Source organism: Leptinotarsa decemlineata, unplaced genomic scaffold, assembly GCF_025532065.1.
Source record: "Leptinotarsa decemlineata unplaced genomic scaffold, Ldec_3_MD MMD2_tig00001719_RagTag_RagTag, whole genome shotgun sequence".
NCBI lineage: Eukaryota > Metazoa > Arthropoda > Insecta > Coleoptera > Chrysomelidae > Leptinotarsa > Leptinotarsa decemlineata.
This window is the reverse complement of record NW_027412569.1, coordinates 5,413,407-5,439,772: the sequence shown is the minus strand read 5'-3', so window position 1 is coordinate 5,439,772 and position 26,366 is coordinate 5,413,407. Positions and strand designations below refer to the sequence as shown.

The following is a 26,366-nucleotide window of genomic DNA, read 5'->3' as shown; positions in this document are numbered from 1 at the left end:
TAATTAAACATCAAATTTGATCGTCACTCAACAGTGAAACTTTCTTCTGAATCACTCAAATTTTTACTTTGTTCTATTTCACCTAAAAGATCATGAAACATTAGAAATACTTTATGAAAAATTGTATTTTGTAAAAATTTCAGCCGGATTTGTTTCAAATATATATTATCTTATTAGTCAATGGGCTATGCTTGAAGACTGGCAATAAACAAATCTAAAGCAAATGGAACTTCAAACGTTCAAGCCAGTCTCTATATACCTACACAGTAGGTTTAATGGACTGACGCCTATCAGAAAACAACTACTCCCTTGGCTAATACCACGAAGGGCGTTGGATTATATCAGACAGGCGTCAGTGCAGGAATCTTCACAGAAAATGTCCTGCATATGCAATTGGCAATACAACTGAAAGAGTCGACCTTCAATTATGGAACGGGCACACTTGCAGACCGGTTTCGGGCTTATTAGCCACTCATCAGTGCAAGATAGTGACCATCATCGACCTAAAGTCAATGATATTCCACAATTGAAAATCGGAATTCTTTCAGAGTATTTCATTCCTCTTCCGAAGTTGGAGCGAACATCAAAAATGTCACTCCATCTAGTGGACGAGGAACTAACCAACTGCACATCCGTAATTTGCCCGATTCCTCTAAATAAGGAATAAAAACTTTCTTATTAGTCAATGGGCTATGCTTGAAGACTGGCAATAAACAAATCTAAAGCAAATGGAACTTCAAACGTTCAAGCCAGTCTCTATATACCTACACAGTAGGTTTAATGGACTGACGCCTATCAGAAAACAACTACTCCCCTGGCTAATACCACGAAGGGCGTTGGATTATATCAGACAGGCGTCAGTGCAGGAATCTTCACAGAAAATGTCCTGCATATGCAATTGGCAATACAACTGAAAGAGTCGACCTTCAATTATGGAACGGGCACACTTGCAGACCGGTTTCGGGCTTATTAGCCACTCATCAGTGCAAGATAGTGACCATCATCGACCTAAAGTCGTTTGAAGTTCCATTTGCTTTAGATTTGTTTATTGCCAGTCTTCAAGCATAGCCCATTGACTAATAAGAAAGTTTTTATTCCTTATTTAGAGGAATCGGGCAAATTACGGATGTGCAGTTGGTTAGTTCCTCGTCCACTAGATGGAGTGACATTTTTGATGTTCGCTCCAACTTCGGAAGAGGAATGAAATACTCTGAAAGAATTCCGATTTTCAATTGTGGAATATCATTGACTTTAGGTCGATGATGGTCACTATCTTGCACTGATGAGTGGCTAATAAGCCCGAAACCGGTCTGCAAGTGTGCCCGTTCCATAATTGAAGGTCGACTCTTTCAGTTGTATTGCCAATTGCATATGCAGGACATTTTCTGTGAAGATTCCTGCACTGACGCCTGTCTGATATAATCCAACGCCCTTCGTGGTATTAGCCAGGGGAGTAGTTGTTTTCTGATAGGCGTCAGTCCATTAAACCTACTGTGTAAGTATATAGAGACTGGCTTGAACGTTTGAAGTTCCAGTTGCTTTAGATTTTATTAAATATATATTATTAATTTGACGATAATAAATATGCTATAATAAAAACAACATTTTGAAAATTCCTAGGTTGAAATTTCCAATGTGTTCAAAAGTTAAGTCTAAGAAATTATTTTACTATGTACTTTGACTTTATGCTGATGAATTTGCTGATGATACTTCATAGTTCATATGAAAAAACATTTTTCAATTCTTTTTTATCTAAAAAGATGCAATAAACATTGCCAATATATTATTATGAAAAAAAATACCTGTAATGTCTGAAGGGTGAATTCTTCTGGACAATCACACAAACATTTATAAACCGTCTTTCCTTCACCCAGGGTCACTTCACAACTCTTTTGGATGCAGTCCCGGCAAAACATGCATCCCTTAGGACAGTTGAACGTATCTTTGGGCATCACTTCCTCATCAAAACAACACTGACACGTGTTCATTAATCCGTTTTCTTTGGCGTTTTGACGCTCGGTATTTTCTTTTTGTTCTTTTTCTTTAAGGAATGCTTCTATTTCCTTTTTGTGGGTTAAATAAGCAAGCTGTAACAAATAGTTTCATAGGTTTATTTGTCAAATATTCTGAAATACACATCATGTTTATCATGTTTAGTTTGTTGGTGAGAGGCATAAAAGTTAGAAGTGTTTTGCGTGTTAGGCGATTTTCTGCTATCGAAAAAAATGGAACAAAGAATTTGCATAAAATTTTTTGTAAATAAAATAATGAAAAAAAAAACTTCTAAAACCAGCTTTTATTTAAGTGCCCTAAAAAGATCAAAATAAAATTTTAAATCACAATAACCACATTCATTTATGACTGTAATGTATGTGGATGGCCATTAGACAATGATACAGTGGCGGAGTATACGGAAAAGGATGAAGAACTCCAGACCATTTTGAAATATGTGAAGGACGGTTGGCCTCGGAAGGTAGAAGAAGGGCTCCAACCGTATGAAAGAAGGAAAAAAGAACTCGAGGAAGATAATAGATGTTTGTTGTGGGGACATCGGGTCATCATTCCAAAAAGGTTACGAAGACGAATGTTAGAAGAGCTTCACGAAGGACATCTGGGCATGGTGAAGACTAAGAGTCTAGCAAGATCGTACCTATGGTGGCCAAATTTGGATTTGGACATTGAAGAAAAGGTGAGAACCTGCCAAGCGTGTCAAGTACATGCAAGTAATGCACCAAGAGCAGAGTTGTCGCCATGGCCGATTACAATGGAACCCTGGGAAAGAACACACATGGACTTTTTGGGACCAATGAGGCAAATGAATTTTCTTGTTATAATAGATGCTTATAGCAAATGGCCAGAAATATTTCAAGTGACAACTACAACGAGTATAGAAGTGGAACGGAGATTGAGGGAGGTCTTCGCAAGATTCGGAATACCGAAAACTGTCGTCTCAGACAACGGAAGATCGTTTGTGTCACAATTGAAGATATTTTTTCAACGAAATGGAGTGAGACATATAACGTCACCACCATTCCACCCAGAAAGTAATGGAGCGGTAGAAAACACAGTATAAACGTTCAAAGCTAAATTAAAATGTCTGCTGAACGACCCGAGAAATAGGGATAGTCCTACAGAGGTACTGATTTCTCGATTTTTGATAACTTATCGCAATGCAGAACATTGTACTACCCGGAAGTCACCAGCTGAAATGATGTTTGGACGTAAGGTTAGAACGAGGATAAGCCAGGTCGCAAACATCACACCATCTGTGCAGGAGGAGGTACAGGAAACCTTGAGGAAGGCGCAGGAAAGACAGATTATATCAAGGGGAGGACACAGAAGAGAGTTAACCCCTGGAGAAGAAGTTTGGGTGAGGGATTATCGAAGCACAAGCTCGAGAACCTGGAAAGCAGCTCGAATAGAAACGAAGATAGGCAGAAGACTGTACCTGTGCAAAACACTTGAAGGAATGCTATGGAGGAGGCATATAAACCAAATCCGAAAAGCTCAGAGGAGAGAGAGGCATGTGACAGGGGAAGACGACGGAGAACAGGCAGGTAACTTGTTTGAACAAATTGAAAGGGTCGATAATCATGATTTACAGGGCCAAAACCGTAAGGTTACTAATACACTGGACAAGGGTGGTAACCAGACCCGAATCGGAAGGTTGCCACAAGAAATTGTTGAAATCGAGGAACCATCACAGAATGGAGCTTCCGGAGGTCAGCAGAGTCCAGAAAATGGTGACAGTCCTAAAAATGACTGCAATGGTTTAGGTATTGTAACAAGTAGGAACATTTTAGATAGTGAATTTGAGAACTTCTTTTCACATAATGTTAAGATAGGTCAGAGTAACACGTTACTTACTGAAGCTCCGGTACGTAGGTCAGAAAGATTACGCAGTAAAGGTAAAACACAAGTTTCTAGTTAAGGGGAAAGGAATTGTAATGTATGTGGCTGCTACGCCACTGATCTAGGGCTAAGGGCGCATGCCAGGAGAACAGTCTCCAGGTTAGGAAACGCTGGGGGAGTCAGTATCAATCGGCGGCTGTGGTTGTATCTATGAGATGTGCAAAATGTAATATGGTCGTACTCCTTGTATATATATATATATATATATATATATATATATATATATATATATATATATATATATATATATATATGTGTGTGTGTGAATATCTTTGGATATTATCGATGTCAATAAACCTGTATCCAATATCAACGGCTTTAATTCCACCACCACCTACATAACAATGACTTTACAGAATTGAAATTATAATAAAAACTTGTCGCGATAATTTCAATTTGTAATTGAAAATTTGTAATTAGGTAGACACCTACTAAACTTGTAAGCAATTCATAATGTTTGTAATTAAATAAAAGTGCCGTGAATGCTTAAAATGTGGAACTTTAACCTTGAATAATTTTTGTGCATACATAGGATTTATTGGGTTTGAAATTTAAAATTTTATTTAAATTTCATCTGACTGAATATGTAGATATTTCTTCTAGGCCAACGTATTCACCAGATTTGGGCCCTTGGAACTTTTCTCTGTTCACAAGACTGAAGACGGCGTTTTACGACGACTGATGAGATAAATACTGAATTGCTGAGAGAGATCAAGGTCACACCAAGAAATACATATCAGACAAAATAGAAATTGATAAATAAATAAATATTTTTTGAGAAAAGTGAAAATTCACCTTATTATTTGAAAATTCGAATAGACATTTTCTTAGTCGAAACATGAAAGTCATTTTATGAGATACTTTAATTTTATCCATATTCAACTACTGGGATATCGTCTATTGCCCTTGTCTATCAAATCACGTCATCAAAAATACAGGAAGCACATGTGCATGTACAAGATTGATTTTTGGTTTAGAATTTAGATATCATGTATCTCCCTTCATACAACAAATAAAACAATATCTTCTAAATAAGATGACATACAGACGTAATATACATGATAGAAGTCTCAAAAACTGGATTAAATATTCTATCCTGCAGCACAAAACCAAAGAGTTTGAGCAATCCTTCTTTTATTAGGCCTTCACTATCTTCAATAATATCAAAGAAAATATGAAACAGCTTTCTTCATTATCTTTCAAATATGAATAATGATCTTGAAATCGAGTGACAAAAAAAAAGTTCCTCGGAATATTTCCCGTTTCGGTTCATTTATCAAGTTTCCTGAAAATCATTTTACAATTAACTTGATTTGTATGTATCTAAGTATGTATGCTTGGTTGAGTGGTGAACTCCGCCAAGTAAAATAAAGGCCATTCATTATTATTATTGAATAGAGCAAACAAAATAGGGACTAATGAGATTTGACTACCTTTACAATTTCGACAGAAATTTCATTCACACTTGTAGTTTCTCTCAGAATTCTATTAGAAGCTTCAGCGATTGTTAGTAAAATAAATAATAGCTTAAAAAACCAAAAAAGACATGCTTTAATAGCAACACAAACTAAAAAATAAAATATAATTTAAAACTAATTCAAGATTGTGTTCAACATCGATAATAAGTCCTATGGCTTGATGTAACTAATGACTTTCAATAAGTCTGAAATCAAAATGAAAAATTAATGTTGTTGTAAAAAAACCTGTGGTGCTAAATATCCATTGTTATAAATATACTTGGTTAGAACTGTTTGACGGAATGGCACCCCACGCTTTTTTACAACAAAATTAATTTTTTTGTAAATAGATTTATCCTGATTTCAGACTTATCAAAAGTCATTAATTGAATCAAGCCATAGGACTTATTATCGATGTTGAACACAATCTCAAATTAGTTTCGAATTATTTTTTAGTTTGGCTTGCTATTTCAAGCTCATTTGTTTTAATATAAAATATACGGTGCATTTCTTTAATGTCCCCCCCTTTTATTTTTTGAACGGGTCAGCTCAAAAAATTTAAATTTGGGATAATGAAATTAATGCATGAATTTTGAAGTGAAATTGACAGATGTAAATTTCAAGATGGCGATTGGACGCCATCACCTACTACAAAATGGCGGAATATTCAATAATTTCCTGAAGACAAACACATTAATATCGATATTTCTAGAAATATCAATTTTTTATCTGCCATATAGCAATTCCAACAACCCGATAAGGTTTGTTGAGTTTTTTGTTTATAAAAACGACGAAAAATGTCAGTATGACAATGAACATCATTGTTCAGTTAGAATATTCTCATTTAGTTTTCGGTTTTACTAGTAGAAAGGTACCACGTCAATATTCTCTAAAATGATCGATTCTCGTCCATTGGAAGAAAAAATTGAAACGATTTTTATTTACGGTGCGACCCGTAACTTTTACGAGACCGAAAGGATTTTCAATGAACATTTTCCGAATCGTCCTATCTGTAGAAAATATTTGAGGGAACTTGTATCCAAATTCACAACTACCAGTAGTGTACATAACAAAAAGCCCCCAGGTCATCCGTCCATTCCGGAAGAACAGCAAGTACAAATAATTGATGAGATGGTAGTAAATCCAGAAAAGTCTACGTATTCCGTCGCGAATGTTTGTGAGGTGTCTCTTCTACTGTGTGGAGACTTTTGAAGAGGAATAGGTATCATCCACATAAAATGAAAATGGTACACCAATTAACTGAAGATGACCCTGATCGAAGAACAGAATTGCATGGCATCCTACCTATCTCCACAATAGTTGATTTAGTGACGAATGTACATTTTTTTAAACGGCAGTGTTCAGACAAAATTGCCGTTATTTGAGTGACATTTGCCGTTATTTGAGTGACACCAACCCTCACGTTTTCCGGGAAACACATACCCAATATCCAGAAAAAATTAACGTTTGGGCAGGAATATTGGGAAACCATATTGTCGGACCTCTAATTATTGATCAAAATTCAACAGGGGAACTGTATTTGAATATGCTGGAAACTTCTGTTGACCCTCTCATCACTGAAATCGTCGAAGCGAATCCTGACGAATTCGATATGGATATTGTATTCCAACAAGATGGAGCACCACCACATTATTCCAGACAAGTAAGAAACTATTTGGATACTACTTTTCCCGGTCGTTAAATTGGCCGTCGAAGGTCCTACTGAATGGTCAGCCTGCTCGCCAGATTTCACACCTTTGGACTTTTTTTTATGGGACTATTTGAAGCAAAAGGTGTACGAAACTGAACCTGCTTCAATATAGGATATACGGCAGAGAATAATAAATATTTGTACAGATATTGACGTTACTGTGTTCGAAAATGTTCAGCGTGAAATATCGGATAGATTTTTCATATGTCAAGAAGTTCAAGGCAACCATTTGGAGCATTTTCTGAACTGATCTCAAGCTTATGTTAAATGTCAATGGATTCAGGCAATTATTAAAAGTTCCGCCATTTTGTAGTAGTTGAAGATATTGACATTATATTGTAGGGTTGTGAAGCATTTGTCAGGAGCTTCAGAAAGATGTGTCACAAGACCCCCCTTTCCATTTAATTTTTTTTCCCAGATGGCGCCCAGTCGCCATCTTGAAAGTTTAATCTGTCAATTTCACTTCAAAATAAAGTATTTATGCATTAATTTCATTATCTCAAATTTCAATTTTTTGAGTTGACCCGTTCAAAAACTAAAAGGGGGGACATTAAAGAAAAGCACTGTATATGCAAGCACAGACAGTGTGGTTGTCTCACTTGCTCTCACACAGAGGATGTGTGAGGAAATTATTTAATCCTGGCTATCCTGATCAGGATAATGAGATAAACTTATGCAATTATTGTATTGTTACAGATTCTTGATAAGTACAGCTACCGGACTAAGTCATGACCGGTGAGAAGCCCCTCCCTCAAGATCTGCAGTAGATGTGTGGAAATCTGTTATCAGTCTGTCAGATTATTCAAGCCGTACTATGTAATATTGCAAACAGAAGTTTCTATTCCTTTTTTCCTAATACTTTCTTTGTCGCACACCGACCCAAACTTCACGCAGATACGATTTCTCCCACCGCCCATGACTCAGTCCGGTAGATGTATACAAAGTTCAAAATACATATGTTCGTTTAAAGTTAGTCAAAATCGAGTCCAAAAGAGACGGTTACAAACAAATAAACATACAAGTGAAGCTAATATAAGCGTGTTATAAACTCACCTCTTGTAATACCATGATGTTCTGGGGAGCATCCAAATGACAGCGTTTTCGCTTGGAACGCATCACATGTACTAGTGCGGCTTTAGCCATATGTCTGTCGATATCAATTATCCTCATTTCATTCTCGCTGATAATATTTTTTATCACTTTCAAAGGGAGTTTATCGTACTTATTCTGGAAGAAATTGATTATGTACAGACTAGTATAGTGATCTACTTGCACGGTTCGCTTGGGGTCTGTAAAAGTTTTTTCGGGTTCCGGGAAGAGCTGAACGAAATTTTCAACGCTGAAATCTGTAGTGTACTGCTTTGACTGGGCTGACAATTTCTGTTTCCTGAGAAAAGAAGTAAGTAACAGAAACTTCGGACGAACTTCTGAAATATAACAACAGCTGTTTCATCATTAATACATTCGAAAAGTTCACGCTTTCCTACAGACAATTTGCTTTGTGAAGCCGGTGTTTCTGACATTCGTCAACTCTTTTATTTCAATGTAATTTTAATGTACCACAAGAAGAAAATTTATGTCTCACCGTCACACGATGGGGAATGTTCCTCAATTTGGGTTATTACAGCAAATGCAAGTTTGAACAGAATAAAGTTAAGTTTTATTCATGAGTTTTTCAAATTCACTTCGAAAAGTATTCAAGTTGATGTTTCACATGTTGAGTTTTAATTTTTAAAGGGATTTGTTTCTAATTCACATACTGGCAACAGCGCCTATATAAAGTTGAAATACTTTATACGTACCTAGATATTCTATTAAAAAAAGGAAAATTATCTTTATAAATCAACAATTAAGGCAAAATACAAATTATAGTTCAATACTACCTCCACAAGCCACATAAATAACAGTTGTTTGGTTATTTATTTATATAGAGGAAGATAGGTTAGGTGCACATAATTTCATGTCACAGAATGTCTCGAAACTCGGAACATAAGTAAACAGAACAGCACGCCTCTGAAATATGTCATCTTTGTTTGTCTTATACAGGTAACAGATTCATTGTCCTTTATTAGCTATAACCGATGTTGCCAAATGGTGAAATAGAAACGAATCCCTTTAAATGTTGAATGCATTATTTCATTCCTCTTTTTTAAGTATTTAAATAATTTTTTAACGAAAAAGGTTGAAATGATAAGTTTAAAATGCGTTGTTTTAGAGCTCTTTTATGAAAACTACTTGATTTTCGTCAGGAGGAACATTTCCCATTATAACACCCGAAAAAAAATCATCATTTAATTCCATCAACACAAAAATCACTTTCACATCATACATATACTAACTTAGCGCAAAATTTATTCAATACTCTTCCCAATACAATAAAAAAACATTTAATATATTTCACCACTTCAAAAAGTCATTAAGGCAATTTATATGCAGACAGCCTAGACAAATGATTTCTGATTTGGTTGACAAAAAAACATTTCAAATAAAGTTATTATCAATGTAAAAAATATGTGAAAGAACAAAATTGTTATTACTTTACAATAGAACCTCATATTATACAGCGTGACTCACAGTCGATGGTAGGTTAGACGTTTCTGGAAAAGGCAAAGCATGATTTTTCTGAAAATTTCACCTCTCACATTTCCTTACCTGTTCTATCGATCTAAAATATTTTCAGCATTGCGGCGTTGCCACTTCCATCAAAAAGTCCTAGCAACTTTATTTTTTTAAATGGAACACCCCGTATATTAATACATTTTTGGAATCGCTCTGATATTTTAATACTTTTTTGTTAATAATGTCCTATACCTATCTCTATCTGTTTTCGAGATGAAAAATAAATTGTGCTAAATATGGTCCAAAACATAGCCTTAATTGAAATTAAGTACATCAGTACTCTCAATTTATGAAAAGTTGATATTTTGATGATAGTTTGGACAAACTCGAAATATTCAAATAACACCAAGAAATCGACTCCATATCATACAGGGCGTGCTAAAATTACTATTATTTCCATTGTGCATAAAAGTAGTCAAAAGTTCATTTTTTCAAATGAACCTATACCTAAATCGTCAAGTTTTCTCAATAAAGTCGCTTCTTCTAGAAACATTATTTTTTTTTAGAATTTGGATTTAGGTAGCAGTGGAATTATCAAGCTTATAGCAGTTCGGTTACTTTTATAAGTAATTTACAAAGAGTTATCGACGGTTCTTATGAAATTATTTATTATACACATGAACAAATCATTGTCAGAACGTGTAAAAAATTCAACCAAATGTATCCTGAATTAACACCAATGAACGAGAGGAAGTTTGTAAGGTTACAAAATAATTTCCTTAACTATGGCTCAAAGTTTCCAGGGAACAACTGTACCAAAAATCAGTCATTTCTAGGTAAAAAGTAAGATTTTGTGGGCTAAAACATGTGGAAGTACATACAATTACAGAATAGGATGATTCAAAATAACAAAATTGTAAACAAAATATCACATTTTCACAATAAATGCTGAAAATGTCCATCACATTCTAAACACTTTAAAATGTTTTTTTTTGTACGCGACTTGTGGTTGCTTTTTCAATTTCCTGGGAATCCAGATCTTCAATACTCCGCACTATTCGCCGTCGCAATTCTTCTTTGGTAGGCACTGGAGTACTGTATACCCTTTCTTTTAAAATACCCCACAAAAAAAGTCAAGTGGCGTGAGATCGGGTGATGTCGGTGACCAATCTCACGGCCCTAAATGCCTAAACCAATGATCGTCGAAGAGTTCGTCAAGTTTCCTGGAAACTTCCTGGGTGGAATGAGCTGGCGCTCCGTCCAGTTGAAACCACGAATTCCTTTATTCCTCTAAAGGCATATTTTTAAGAAAATCGGTTACAGTCGTCCTTAATATTTGGAGATATCTCTCTGAATTTAGTGTGTCTTCATAAATAAAAAAGCTAATTTTATTGTTCTTCAGAATACAGAAAACATTCAGGTCAAATTTTTCTTGAAAACCTATTTCTTCTGTAACATGAGGATTATGATCAGCCCAAAAATATTTATTCCTTCTATTGTGTATGAATCAAAAGGGATTCACAAAAATGCATTCTACGTTCGAAGTCTTCTGCTTTTAGAGCTTGAACTTTGGTAAATTTATACGGATGCATTCCGTGATTTTTCAAAATTCGTTGTACTGAAGCATGTGATACACCTAAATCTTTTTCTGCACTGCGAATGGAAGCTTCTGGATATGCATAAAAATATGCCAAAACGTTAACAGTATTGTCCTCATTTGAAGTAACAGGTTTTGGTAATGTTGAAGGTGCTTTTAACATGGAGCCATAGTTAAGGAAATTATTTTGTAATCTTACAAACTTCCTCTCGTTCATTGGTGTTAATTCAGGATACATTTGGTTGAATTTTCTACAAGTTCTGGCAATGATTTGATCACACTGTCCGTGTATAATAAATAATTTCATAAGAACTTCGTTTGAATAATCGATATTTGCATTCATTTTGGAAGATGATTCGAAACACCGTCGATAACTCTTTGTAAATTACTTATAAAAGTAACCGAACTGATATAAGCTTGATAATTCCACTGCTACCTAAATCCAAATTCTAAAAAAAAAAATAATGTTTCTAGAAGAAGCGATTTTATTGAGAAAACTTGACGATTTAGGTATAGGGACATGATATATCATCTTGAAGCATTTCTCACCATCTTTCAATTTACTGAGTAATATACAGGGGGTTTCATTTGAATAAATGAACTTTTGACTACTTTTATGCACAATGGAAATAATAGTAATTTAAGCACGCCCTGTATGATATGGAGTCGATTTCTTGGTGTTATATGAATATTTCGAGTTTGTCCAAACTATCATCAAAATATCAACTTTTCATAAATTGAGAGTACTGATGTACTTAATTTCAATTAAGGCTATGTTTTGGACTATATTTAGCACAATTTATTTTTTTATCGAAAACAGATAGAGATAGGTATAGGACATTATTAACAAAAAAGTATTAAAATACCAGAGCGATTCCAAAAATGTATTAATATACGGGGTATTCCATTAAAAAAAATATAATTGCTAGGACTTTTTGATAGAAGTGGCAACGCCGCAATGCTGAAAATATTTTAGATCGATAAAACAGGTAAGGAAATATGAGAGGTGAAATTTTCAGAAAAATCATGCTTTGCGTTTTCCAGAAACGTCTAACCTATCATCGGCCGTGAGTCACGCTGTATATGTAGTACATCAGGATTGTCCATTTTACCTTATTCATTTATTATAATTTCTAACACATCGCTTATAACATTTGTGGCATTTAAATGTCATATGAACAATCTTATACCACTCACATGCATCAACCATTGTATTAATTTATAGTTATACATTTATATGTGTCCGCGCGAATGATTAGTAAACATTTATTTTTAGATTTAGACAAGTCTATTATTTATAAGTTTTATTGCATTGTATTTTATTGAAACAAGTGTGGAAAACACTTATAGAGTACCCATTTATTCACCTTTATCTTCTTACCACATTGTTCTGTATTCTTCTTTCCTACGTGAATGAATATTATTATTATTATTATTACTCACCGTAAATATTCCTTCATTGTAGGGTAATCTTTAGCTTCCCTTGCTGTACAAATGAATTCATTCAACCGTTCAGTATCGTTTCCAATCGTTTCACACATGCATCTTAAATAAGTCGGGTCTGCATCAGGTAGTAATGCTTTGACTATTTCCAGTTGTTCTTCTAAATCTACTTCCACTGGAGGACTAGGAGCTCTTTGTTGCCGCAGAGGATAATTTTCAGCTTGAAAAATAATTGAAATATTCATATTAAGCTATTGTACAGCGAAACATGTCGCGGTTTTTGTAAAACCCTTTATAGTTGAAATCATACAATAAACTGTTGTAACGAATCTGAAGCCGCCCCTGACCAATATGCCGGCCGACTCAGCGAACAAACACATGACATCACCGCGAAAGAATGCAGCCGGGAATCGCCGGTAAAATTCTAGAACCGAACCGACTACAGATTTCTAGAAAGGACCGTTACCGATATAAGCACGGCTTTCCGACCCAAGAGGGCAGTTCAGAAAGTGAATCGAGCGGCTAAACAAGAAGTTCAAATAGTGGAAATGAATTAAGTGTCAGTTGCTAAGTATTGTAAATAAATTAGTTTGTGATTAGTGAAATATTGTTGGAAATAAATTTGTTTTAAGACAGTTAATTTTTTAATTTGTTACACTGTATTAATGAGTATTTATTACTGTTTATTTTGAATGAGTATATACAAATATTTACAAGAAGATGAAAATGTGTTCCGTGTGTTGTTGAATTTTTTTGATGAAATTAAACCAATATCTGAGAAAAAGGTTTTAATTTCATTTGTTATGCCCTTTTCATTGGTTAGTATTAAACATTCTATGAACAGACTTCGATCTAAAACGCCAAATTTAGAATGTATGAGGGCTAAAACAGTATCATTGAACTTGGTAATTTGGATTCGTTCAGTTAAATTATCTTTGAACCAAGAAATAACTTTCCCACTTATAAATTTATTTTAATTTCAGTTGGTATGTATTGCATTTTTTTAAGTATGTACTACACAAGCTTTGTCTACAAGATTATGTCTTATGACAGTAAAGCATATTATTATTATAGAACAGGTATCTATGGTATAGCTTTATAAGTATGATTAGTTTGATCTTCCTTTTGAAGATGATCACTTTGTGATCGAAACACGTGTCGAGGTGTTAAAAATAACGGTTTGGTGTTGGGAAAAAACTCCAGTAATATTCTTTAGTTTTATCATAATTCGACCTACATGCACAATGAATATTTGGTTCAACAGACATCTTTATCAATAAGACCTAATGTTCTTTGGGCAATGAAGAAAAATATTATTATTATTAACATCAAAACAGGCTGCTAAGGTACCCTTACGAAATGTTTTATCAACTTTATAATTCTTCTTGCTCTATTGAAAACCTATTCGAACTGAAAATAAACTCACTGGACAATATCACGGTTACAACATCATCAAATTCTGACCATTTCCTGTTTTCACTCACACTCCTAATGAAATTTGGACAAGCTTGGGGAAACATTTCGATAAGCCTCAACACCAATTTTTCATCGACCACTTTCCTTTTCTTGACTGTGCTAGATCCATCAGGATCAACTTCCTTAAGAGGCCATTTCGAATAATCCAGTGGATGAGATTCGGGATTAACATCCATGACATAATTAGGCAAAACCCTGAAAATTGAAAATTACCTTGTCAGCAAAGAGTAACGGAATTAGAAATAATAATAATAGTGTGCCGAAAACAATCGTCGCTGTCTGTGAGAGTGAGCAGGAGAATCCGAACCAACCGATTTCGCGTCGTGACTTGGGCCTGCATATGTACAAAATTCAACTGACGCAGGCAGGCCAGGCCATCATTGTCAACGGCGAGCCCTATAGGTTGATGATTACCAACTTCTTTTGGGCTGGACACCAACGAATTGTGATTTCATCAGGACGGCGCTACGTGTAACACAGCTCATGCCACATTGGATATTCTGCACGAGTGATTTGAGAGCATGGTCATCTTACGTGGAGGTGATGTGAACTGGCCACCAAGATCTTACGACCTGATCCTGTTAGACTTTTTCTTGTAGGGTTTTCGTAAGTCGCAGGTGTATGGGAATAAGCCACAAATCGCAGCGGTCCTCAAAACCAACATAACCTATGCCGTCGGTCAAACTCAGCCTGATTTATGCGCCAGTCATGGAAAATTGGATGTTTCAGATGAGCTCCACCCACACAAGCCGTGGTGGACATTTGAACGATGTAATATTCTACACATAATAGCATCAATAGGTCTTTCTCATACTTTGTTTTATTTAAATTTAAAGTTAGGAAGCGTATAATGAAAGACCCTATAAAAATTTAAATAAACAAAAACTTCCCTTAAAGATTCCTTTACCGATTATTTTTTTGAGTGTCGCCGAAAAAATGTCAAACACAATTCAAAGTAGACTAAACAATTCCAGTCAGATTTTTTAAATTCCTTATTATAACGAGTTCCTTAGCTTCTTGGAATCAATGAATTTTTAAAGTTAAATTCTCGGATATTTCTCTTTACATTAGGTATTATTTATAGCTGCAGAGTAATAATAATAATAATGATTTACGGGGTATCCTTTACATTGTTCTGCAACTAAAAACATAAAATGCAACAATGTCAGACAGATTGTACGAACATTAAAAAAAAAAAACCATCACTATGCAGTAGGAATAGAAACATCTTGATATAAAACGAAGTTAACAGTAATCCAGATATTCCTGAATTGAATATGATTCCAAATCTATAAGGAAATCTTTCACATATTTTTGAAATTTTTTAAGGCTCTCACAGGATTTGATATTTTGTGGTAATTTATTGACAAACTTTTTTGCTTTTCTGTTAATGTTAGTCTATGAATAGGGAGACACATATCTGCATTCCACAAAGGGTAAGTATGATTTGATCCTGCTTCTAAGAACTTAATTTTATGTTTGAATAAGTACATTACACATTCATAAATGTACATGTACCGTCATTGAATAATTATCATCTCAGAATTTGCCCCAACAAGATTCACTGTACTTCATTTTGAACATAGTTCTCATCACCCTTTTTTGAATTCCAAATATATTCGAGATGCCACTACAAGATCCCCAGCATAAAGTACCAAATTTTGCGGAAGACTCAAAATTTGCTGCATATATGATTTTTAATAATTTTTTGTTAAGATAACAACCTATCAAGGAGATTATACAGCGCCGTCTGCCAGCGAATAGATCAAGCAATAATGCCGATAATTCTGTCAATACAGATTTATTTATTTATTTATTTATTCATTAACGGGTAACACCCAATTAAGTTTAAGAGATTTCACAATAAATTATATGAATACAACAAATAATTACATCTAACTTACTTGCTAAAAGTAAAACTAATTTATTAATAAAAAAAAAATAACAGTGAGAAAATAAATTTACTGAATTGAAATATTAATTAAATAAATGAATGATTAAGATAAGGAAAATTCAATAATTGAGGATGTTTATGTTTATATTTACTACCATTTATAATTTATTTCTGAGCGAGCATAGCAAACTTAAACTTTTTTTCGTTCAATGAAAAGAAGTCCAGATCGACTTTATTACCACCAACAACAACTCTAGACAGGGGAGAATGTTTACCGTAGGTACAACGATGAAAATCTACTATTGCAAATGTTTCTGTATTCCTTGTACTTCTAGAAGGAACATGTAAGCCAATTTGTGCTAGCAATGCAGGGCAGTTAATAAGAGAATTTAATAATTGGAATAAGAGTTTTAAGTCACTTTCCACTCTACGACTACTTAGCTTCATTATATCTGCAACCCAACAAATATCATCTAATGAATGGTCCTTCAAGGGCATTTTTAACTTGAACGCCAAAAATTTAAGAAATTTGTTTTGTACCCGTTCAATGTTAAGTGCAGGACTTTCATAGGTGGGTGACCATATGGAACTGCAATAATCTAAAACTGATCTTACCAGAGTGAAATACAGCATTTTTATACATTCAATATTAGAGAAGTCCTTGGAAGTATGACAAATGAAGCCTAGCATTTTTGTTGCTTTGTTCATAATATAATTATAATGTAGGTATAAGTCCAGTTTTTTATCCATCACTACTCCTAAATCAGTTACAAATTCGACACGTGTTAAAAGTTCTCCCGATATGTAGTAATCATAGTTTACAGGTGTAAGTACTCGATAGTACGTCATAATTTACATTTATTCACGTTGAGATTCATATCATTTTGTGAATACCATTCACTAAATCTGTCTGTAATACTAAGCAATCATCTGGTGTTTGAATTGTCTTAAACATTTTTAAATCATCTGCAAAAAGTAAGATGTCAGTATATTTTAAGTTAACTCTGATATTATTAATAAAAATATTGAAAAGAAACGGCCCTAGATGGCTTCCTTTTGGTACACCTGATAAACCATTAATTTCGTGAGATATGTATTCCTTGACTGTTACATATTGAGATCTGTTACTAATATAGCTTATCAGCCATTCCAATAGTTTTCCACAAAATCCAATTGCTTTCAATTTCTCACATAAAATTGAATGGTTCACTGTGTCAAATGCTTTGGAAAAGTCAGTATAAATGATCCCGAGCTTGAGAGTTACAAACAAACATACATACATACAGGTGAAGCTAATATAAAGCGTGTAAAAAAGATTGCTATAAAATATAACTTACCCCAATTCATTTTTTCCTGCGCTTCGTTTTCGTGTCGATTCTACTTCCATTAATGGTTCGATTCTAGATGATTTAGGTTCATGAGTGAGAGTAGCCGGTTTTATCAAAGGGCGATTCAAAGGATTCGTATGGAGTCCACCAGCTTGTGGTGGATCGATAATGGGCAAGATGTGTGATCCGAGATCTCTCCAACTGGTTGAAGGGTCTGGCCTGAATGTATTAATAGTAACTCTGGGATCAGTACTCGTTGAAGGGACAGACTCCAACGCACTTTTATGACCTCTCGAATCAGAACTGGTTGAAGTGACAGACTTTAACCCACTATTATGATCTCTGGAGTCAGAACTGGTTGAAGGAACGGACTCCAACTCTCTGGAATCAGAACTGGTTGAAGGGGCTGGCCCAAATGTAATTATAGTATTTCTAGGAACAGAACTGGTTGACGGGACCGACTCAAACATATCTATAGGAACACTGGGTTGGGAACTGGTGGAAGGAATCATCCTGAATTCATCTAGCATAGGATTTCTAGCATTCAAGCTTGTTGAGTTTGATATAGGCACCTGAAGATTCTTGGGTTCTGAACCGAGTCCAGGCAATCTTAATTTGGGTTCGTTGATAACTGGAATTTTAGGTTGTAAGTTCTTACAACCGGAAGGCAATTTGAATCGAGGGTCAATGCTTTGGGAATATGTTGGGAGATTTGGTCTACCCATTTTTGAAAAGTAGAAGTCCCTGATTTGATGGATGTAAGAATTGGTCCCAGAAGTGGTGGGTAACAAATTATCCTCGATGACAGGATTTTTTCCAGTTGATGTTTGCGTAGATTGACAAGAAGAACTAGTAGAAGTTATTGATGAAGGTACTTTCAATCTGGGTGGTCTGATAACGGTATTCATTGTGGGGGTTAATTCTTTGGCATTTTGATTGATGGAGGCTGTTGTTTCAGGATTCATATCTGCTTCCGATTCCGAGCTTTCGCCACTATCATCTGAACTGTAAAAAACTTTGTATTTGAACAAGCAAAACGATAAGAAAAAATTGATGGGGGGATTTGGAACCACTGGCATAAAATGAATCTAATGAAAACATCAGAACAAAAAGACAGTCTTTTGAAGAGCATCATGAGAAGATGGTATTGTCAAACTAGAAACATGTGTATTTTTGTAATTATTCAATCCTAATCTATATGTATGATGATTTTTCTTAAAAGGCTTGTGTCCTTTTTCCAATGAATTCAGAGGGTGAGGTAAGAGATCATTGGATTCAAGAAACATACGTCCTGAGTGAAAGAAAGGAGCAAAGAATAATAGCCTTCTGTATGGGTAAGGTTTTTGATATAGCGCATACAATTAGAATGATATTGATGATAAAGAGTGGGGAGAGCATCATTCCACCAAGGACTCCAATAATCAGAACAACCATCTTGACAGAGTGGTCTGAATAGAGTCTGCGTAGTTCGAAGAGAAAAATCTCGATATTTTTCCTCCTTTTTTTGGACGATATTCGCCTCACTCAAAGCTGAAAACTTCAAGGTGAATATCGTCTTATGTTGATGACCGGGGAGAACTACATAATTCAAAATCGGCAAATCTCATTCCTCACAACAGATTCAATATTCCCCACAATATTACTATTATTATTTTGTTTCATTATTATCAAATAAAATATAAATACACATATTATATGAAAAGCTGATTAATTTGATGACCACCATTAAAATAGGAAACTTCAAATTGCGTGTTGAAGGTTTTCTAATTTTTCCGTCAAATTATTGAAAAGAAAACAATCTTGAAACAGCTCATTCTTTATCTTGTTGGTATAAATTATATCAAGATGGAAATTTTTTTGAAACGTTTTGCAATATAATATATTGAATATTTATATATTGTCATATTTATTGCTTCATTCTGCAAATTATACTTTTTCATCATAATACGAGGGTGATCTCTGCAAAATAATTGTTCATGAAGGTGATTGTCTCTTCGATTATCGGAAATCTGTCCTCCGAGCACATTTTTAGGTGAAGGAACAAAAATAAGTCACTTGGGGCTAGATCTGGTGAGTAAGGCGGATGGTCAAGCAGTTCAAACCGTAATTGGTGGATTTTCGGTATAGCAACCGCTGAGATGTGAGACGGTGCGTTCAGGGCCGTAGTGAAAAGAAAAACCGGGGGGAATCCAAATTTTCCCAACCCCACCAGCAAAATTTCCCAACTTTCGAAAAAATGAAAGCTGAGGGATTAGTTACTATCATAATATATTAATTTTCTTACTTAGCTATCCAAAGATTGGCTGAATACTTATGCCCGTTAGGATATGCACAAACAAAAATAAATTTTGGTAATTATAAAAAAAATAATGGGAATTACTCTACTTTAGACCAAGATCATTGGTCTTCCACCATATCCACCCTGTATAGGAATATTCAATACAAATGTTTATTGTTTTCTACTATTATTTTTTCTATCTTCACGGCCCGATATTTCCCAACTTTTCCAAGTTGAAAAAAAACAGCGAAAAGTTGGGAATTTTGTAAAATTGTCGCTTCAACATTTTTGGACTGTTCAGGACTGTTCTCTTACTTGGGAGAAATTAAACTTTTTTGTAGTTTTCAAACAACTTAGAATTTCAAAGTATAGGATCTCCAAGTTATGCATGTTGGGAAATTCCAACCTTCTCCTGGTTCTTTCCCTTTTCTTATTACCTCTCCCGTTCTTTTCTCTCATTTTAGTTTTTTAATTTTCATTCATGTTTTTTACTATTATTTTTTTCTATCTTCACGGCCCAAAATTTCCCAACTTTTTCCCAAGTCGAAAAAGCAGGGGGGGAGGTTCCCCCCCATGGCGACGGCCCTGGGTGCGTTGTCGCCGGTTCCCCGTTTGCAGACCACTGTTTGGACTGTATTTTAGTCTCGGGCGAATAATGGTGTATCCAAGTTTCATCTTCAGTAATTAATCGGCGCCAAATAGGATTTATTGCGCCTAAACTGCGCCAAAAGAGCGTTGGAAATGTTCATTGTAACGAGTTTTTGGTTTAACTTGAGCAAACGCGGCACCCAACGCGCGGACAGTTTTCTCATGCATAAATGTTGATTTGATATGTGACAAACAAGTTTCTTTTGATATGTTGATAACCTCTGCTGTCTCTCTCACTCTGGTGATGTTTTAGTCGGTAGTTTCAGTTTTCAAACATCCCGAACGTTCACAGTCTCCCAAGCTCTTATGGCCACGTTTAAATTCAGCTGCCCAAAATTTCACTGTGATGAATGATGGTGCAGCGTCCTCATACACAGAATGCAACTCATCTCTGATTTGTGTGATGTATTTCCTTTCAAAAACAAATATTTAATGACAGCTCGATACTCGATTTTGTATATTTTCATAAAAACACTTACATCAACTCACTCAAACGTCTGTTACATAACAACTGCCCGTCCAAAATGGCTGAAATTCAGATCACCCTCGTACTAGATCATAGATTGACAGTGTCAATAATAGAATTTAGATATCCCAGAAATTGTAGAAACTTGATTGAAAATAAGTAATTTTGTGAAAAGTTAGAAATGTAATGTTAGTACCAAGTGAACTGAAAAAAAAAACTACTCACCTAGTATCTTCCGCCCGATCTTCTGAAAAAAATTCATTTATTTATTTATTTATTTATTCAACGGGTAACCCCCAATTTTTATACAATATATTAACCTTAGAAAGTTAACTATTCTAGTATCTACATATCTAATAAAGCAATCTACATAGAGAAAATGAAAATAAAATTGTGAAAAAAAAAAGTCTTATGAATCTATACCACGTAGAGTCGTAGAGTATATCTAAGAGTGCTCTGAGAGATGTGAAAGAAATCAATATTGGTCCCATTGGCATTCGATAGATTTCTGGACAAAGGAGAATGTTTTGCATAATTAAACCTATGAAAGTTTGGTTGTTACGTGTCCTTCTTGGGGGAACATGCAGATTGACTTGACAGAGAAGAGTTAGGAAATTAATTTCGTTGTTCAACAATTTATGTAGGAATATTAAGTCTGCATGTGCCAGTCTTGTACTGAGTTTGAGCAATCCAATAGTAGAGCGCGAATTTCAAAGAGCGAATGACTTCTAGCTGGCATGTTCATTTTGTAGGCAACATATCTAAGAAATGTATTCTGAACTTTCTCAATACCATAACTGTGGTTGAAGTATGTTGGAGACCAGATACAAGTGCAATACTCAATCACTGATCTAACCAATGGAAAGTATAGTATTTTAATAGAAAAAATGTTGGTAAAATCTTTTGTTGATCTGCATATGAATTGTAACATTTTCATCGCTTTGTTAGATATGTGTTCATACTGTGAATGAAAGTCCATCTTGTCATCCATCATAACACCCAGATCTCGTATAGATTGTACACATTCCAACTTCTTCCCTGCAATACTATAACCAGCTGTATGAAGGTTTAATGACTTTGAAAAAAAATACTTTAACATTTTGCCACATTGACATCCATATAATTCATCTTACACCAATCAGAAAAAGATTTAGGGTCCATTTGAATTTTCACACAATCCTGCGAAGAATCAATTGCTCTGAAAATTTTTAGATCGTTTGCAAACATCAGTATTTCACAGTGAGTAATTTTTTCTTTGATATCATTTACAAAGATATTGAAGAGAAAAGGTCCCAAGTGACTCCCTTGAGGTACTCCTGAGGTAACAAATATCTCGTGAGAGATAATTCCTTTAATTTTCACAAACTGTGATCTATCACAAAGATAACTTGGGAACCAGTCCAGCAAACTCCCAAAAAAGCCAACTGCCTTTAATTTTTCACAAAGAACTTTATGGTTCACGATGTCAAATGCTTTTGAAAAATCGGTGTAAATTACGTCCACTTGTTTTTTATTTTCCAGAGCATTCAAAATATATTGGGTGTACAACAGTAGATTAGTGTTGGTAGTTTTACCTTCACTAAATCCTTAACTAAAAATATATATAAATATAATATTTGTCATCTATAATAAATATCGGTAATCAAAACACTTCCTTACATTATAATTAGATTCTTCAACAAGTAACCTTTCCCTATCAAGACGTCAAAAAAATCATTATTACACACTTGGATCTGCCAAATACTCCTCTAGCTACTACCACGACGGAATCCAAAAAGCATTTGTGTAAATTTCATGACAAAGTACAGCACTTTGTTGAGAAGTTGGATTTACTTGGTCGAATTTGAAAAGATGTGAGATCATGATAAATCCCACTCCCTTTGGACCTACCCACCTACCCCATGTACCAAAACTTCATCAGACATCAAAACAGTTTGATAACCGTGTTGAAGAGAGATATATACTCCAAAAAAAAAGAGTATTGCATACAGAAACTCAAAAGATTAACCTCTGCCAGTTTCATTACACTTACTTACATGCCCATCGGAATACAACTAATTATCTGGCTAATACCACGACGGCAATGGAATTGCCTCCGGAGTAACTGGGAAAATTTTGGAAACCAACGACCGTCGTGATATTAGCCAGGAAAAACAAACTAAATGTTTGTGTGTGTAAAGAGTGCTTTGGCGCAGACAAACAAAGGTATATTTCAAATGAATCATTAGAAAACATTTATTTCATTGAATGTATTACCTAATTTCAAGGCAAAGAGGTTACCATGGATATTGTTAAACAAATCCTCTCAAATGACCATATTACAGATGGTGAAATTATTGCTGAGTTTTCGAATATACCTTCATAGGGCAGCAAAATAACCAGAGGTAATTCAACAGGATGATCACGATAACGACTGGTGGTCATTTAAAATGTTCTAAAATATAATGACATGAGATAAGAAGTTGAACTCACCATCTATAGACATCTCTTCATCTGTATCGTGACTAGAATCAAGTTCAATAACTTCGTTGGTCAATACTTTGTTGAGCAAATCATTTAGAATCCCAACATGGGGTCTTTGGTTTAGGGGAACACGTGCTTCCCGACAAATGGAAATAATTTTTTCGTCTGCTGCTTGAGTAACTTCTTTCAAGTAGCCTACCAAATCAAAAGGTATGGGTTCTGCAATAAAAACACAAGATTAAAGTCTCCTTAAATTCATAATGAACTTGGAATTTCTACATATTTCATGCTATATGTAGCTTTCGATTCAGAGGTTCTCAAACTTATTTCATCTACCGCCCACTTCGAGAATTAATTATTTTCTAGCGCCCCCCAATTTTTTTTACTTTATTACATCTCAAAAATTACAATCGCAGTCATTATTTTAATAATTAAATTATGTGTGTCATGTGAAAATAAGACTTTCTGATGATGGTAATGTAAAACACCATTTTGTAATATTAGGAAAACTTTCATCCATATTATTAAAACAAACATTTCAATTTGGATTTTAAAACTAATCTAAGGTGAAGGATGAATTTGATGATTTTTAACAAGTTTGTTATTATCAGGCTCGAATTTACTCAAAAACAGCCGTAAGTCACCGCGTTCGGTAATCTGCAACCGATTTCTCTTTTTAGTTAGTAACGTTGCCATAAAACTAAATCCACGTTCACACAAATACGATGATGGAAATGCTATCAAAATTCGTTGAAGGATGGACCACCACAATCCAGGGTACAATTGCGGGATTGGCTTTTGTAGCCAAAATTCTTGATATCCATTTTTGAATTTTATTTTTATTTCTTCGTTCAATATCGGTTCTATGAGTTCTTCTTCCAGCTGGGGTGATCCTGCTGTGTTGGCATTTGAAAAAGGATCCAACACCCAGCCTGGTATTTCCAATTTTAAAATGTCCTGGAATCGTTCTGCGAAATCACTGTGGAGGTTCTCCAAATGTTGGCAGTAAACAAGCAAGTCGTCGTTGTTGAAGGATACTGCTGACAAATTAGGGATATTGCGAAACTCGCGTCTGCCGATATTGTTCTTGTATAAGAGCAATTTGGCTACAAAAATTTAGAAGTCTTCAGATGATTGCACAATGACTCTTCAAGGTTTTCATTCAATGTTTTTTCAAAGGAATTTTCTGGATAATATCTGCCGCTGGTTTATGGACCACATAGTTATTACTTCTTTCATTGCCGGCAAAATTAAATCCTCTTCAATAGTGTGTAGGAAGCTCGGAGTCCGTCGTCGTCTAGCTTAGAAGCAGCTAAAAAAAGTTTTGACACAGTTGTCTGAGCTGAGTGTTTCTTTTCCAGTTCTTGAAAATGAGTCACACTTTTGTCTTTTTTATCTGAATGCATTTTATTCAAATGATTTTGTAGCCTTGAGGGTTTCATCGCTTCATTCGAAAATGTTTTTTGACAAAGAAGGCACATAGGCAAAGATGAATTTGTGGGTTTTTTAATAAGTCCATATTTTATATATTCCGCGCTAAACTGCCGTTTCTTCTTTTTTGCTTCCGACATAATTTGGTCTCTGTGCCCTTTACTGCCCCCCTATAGGCCTCCAGCGCCCACAAGAGGTCGTTATCGCCCACTTTGAGAAAAACTGTTTTAATTGAAATTTACTAATAGCGTGAAACACTTCAACCATTTTTAAACAATCAGAAGTACCAAATATTCCAAAATTAAAGTAGATTACTCGTGATTTCGTGAATTTTTTTGACATTGGTGAAGAAATAATTGATTCAATTCAAGACCCGCTGCACATGGGCGTTTAATTCAACTTCCTGTTTATGGAAACCTAAAAAGTAGTGGGTAAGGGTAAGGTGTTTTCACCTGAACTTGAATATGTCATATGCACCTCTCAGGAAGATGTTATTCTGACTCCCACCCCGGAGTATGTGTTTGTGGAATTGTTTTCAGACTTTGTCCGCAGGTGGCGCAGTGGTACATCCTACTGAATCAGCTGCAGATTAAGCTTATGACTAGTTGGAATCAATTTTGTTTGTTCGGGCCATGCGATTACTGGAAGCAGGGGTCCCACAAGGTGCAGTCCTTTCGCCACACCTCTTCTTGGTATACACAGCAGACGTGCCCAAGCCGTAGAACAACTTTAACAAGTTTGCGCTCTACGCGGCGACACAGCTCTGCTAGCGAGATCAACAAGCCAAACGCACGTCACCAGATACTTGCAGCAACAGGCAGATAGATTAGAGAAATGGGCCAACCGGTGGAAGATCAGTATAAATCCTGACAAGTCAGGCACCCGGAGAATGGTAAACCCGGAATGAAATGTCACCTTCAACGGACAAGAGATTCCGTGGACCAACGAAGCTAGATACCTGGGAGTCAACCTAGACAAAAGATTAACGTTCAGGTCTCAGGTACGGCAGAGAATAGGAATAATAGGTCGAATAAGTAACATGGGATTGAAAGTGAAGCTGCTGTTGATGAAGACCGTAATATTACCGATAATCCTGTATGCCTGCACTGCCTAGGGCCAGTGCGCAGCGACATACAGAAGACAGATCCAGTCGTTTATAAACACGTGCATAAGGGTCGCCGTAAACGCTCCAAGATATGTACCAAATAGGTACATATTCCGGGATCTAGACCTGAACATACACTACGTAGACGCATGCATGAGAAAACACGCAGAGGACACGTTTGACAGAATTGGAGTGCATGACAAGCCAGTGCTAAGCGATCTACACAATGTACTGAACAGTGATGACCCCAGATTCCGAGATAGAAAAAAACACAGGAGGCCAACGAAGCAGAACCAGAGACCACCCCCGACAGTCGCTGTCAGGCGGCTCCGGTAAGTAAGACGGTTCACTCTGAACAAAGGACTAAAATCCCTTTCCAACAAGGTGCCACACGACCCCCTTTGCTATTTAAAATTTTCGAGGGGGTGCTTATAATTCAGAAGGGGTGCTGGAGGGGGATAATATTTTCATACTGTAAATTGTCAATTTAAGAATAAAAATCGGCCTATTTCAGGGTTTTTTCACATAGTACATAATAATCTTAAAAATGAATTTATTCCATACATATGGACCGCACTATAGATCTACACATGGTAAT

The 26,366-nt window shown here is 35.4% G+C and overlaps 1 protein-coding gene across 8 annotated transcripts in view; it reads right to left on the bottom strand.

Moving 5' to 3' along the window:
* LOC111507827 (uncharacterized) overlaps positions 1-26,366 on the bottom strand; it is a 64,872-nt gene that overhangs the window by 18,242 nt on the left and 20,264 nt on the right. For 5 of the 8 annotated variants that reach the window (XM_023163183.2, XM_074176359.1, XM_023163185.2 and 2 more), the window contains 7 exons: positions 23,242-23,451; positions 20,995-21,016; positions 17,387-18,382; positions 14,106-14,350; positions 12,680-12,899; positions 8,134-8,467; positions 1,803-2,087 (listed from right to left, as the gene is read on the bottom strand). In XM_023163183.2, coding sequence (XP_023018951.2) covers positions 1,803-2,087; positions 8,134-8,467; positions 12,680-12,899; positions 14,106-14,350; positions 17,387-18,382; positions 20,995-21,016; positions 23,242-23,451 — 2,312 coding nt within the window. The remainder of the gene's footprint in view (positions 1-1,802; positions 2,088-8,133; positions 8,468-12,679; positions 12,900-14,105; positions 14,351-17,386; positions 18,383-20,994; positions 21,017-23,241; positions 23,452-26,366) is intronic. The other 3 variants (XM_023163184.2, XM_023163188.2, XM_023163189.2) reach the window with 3 other exon arrangements.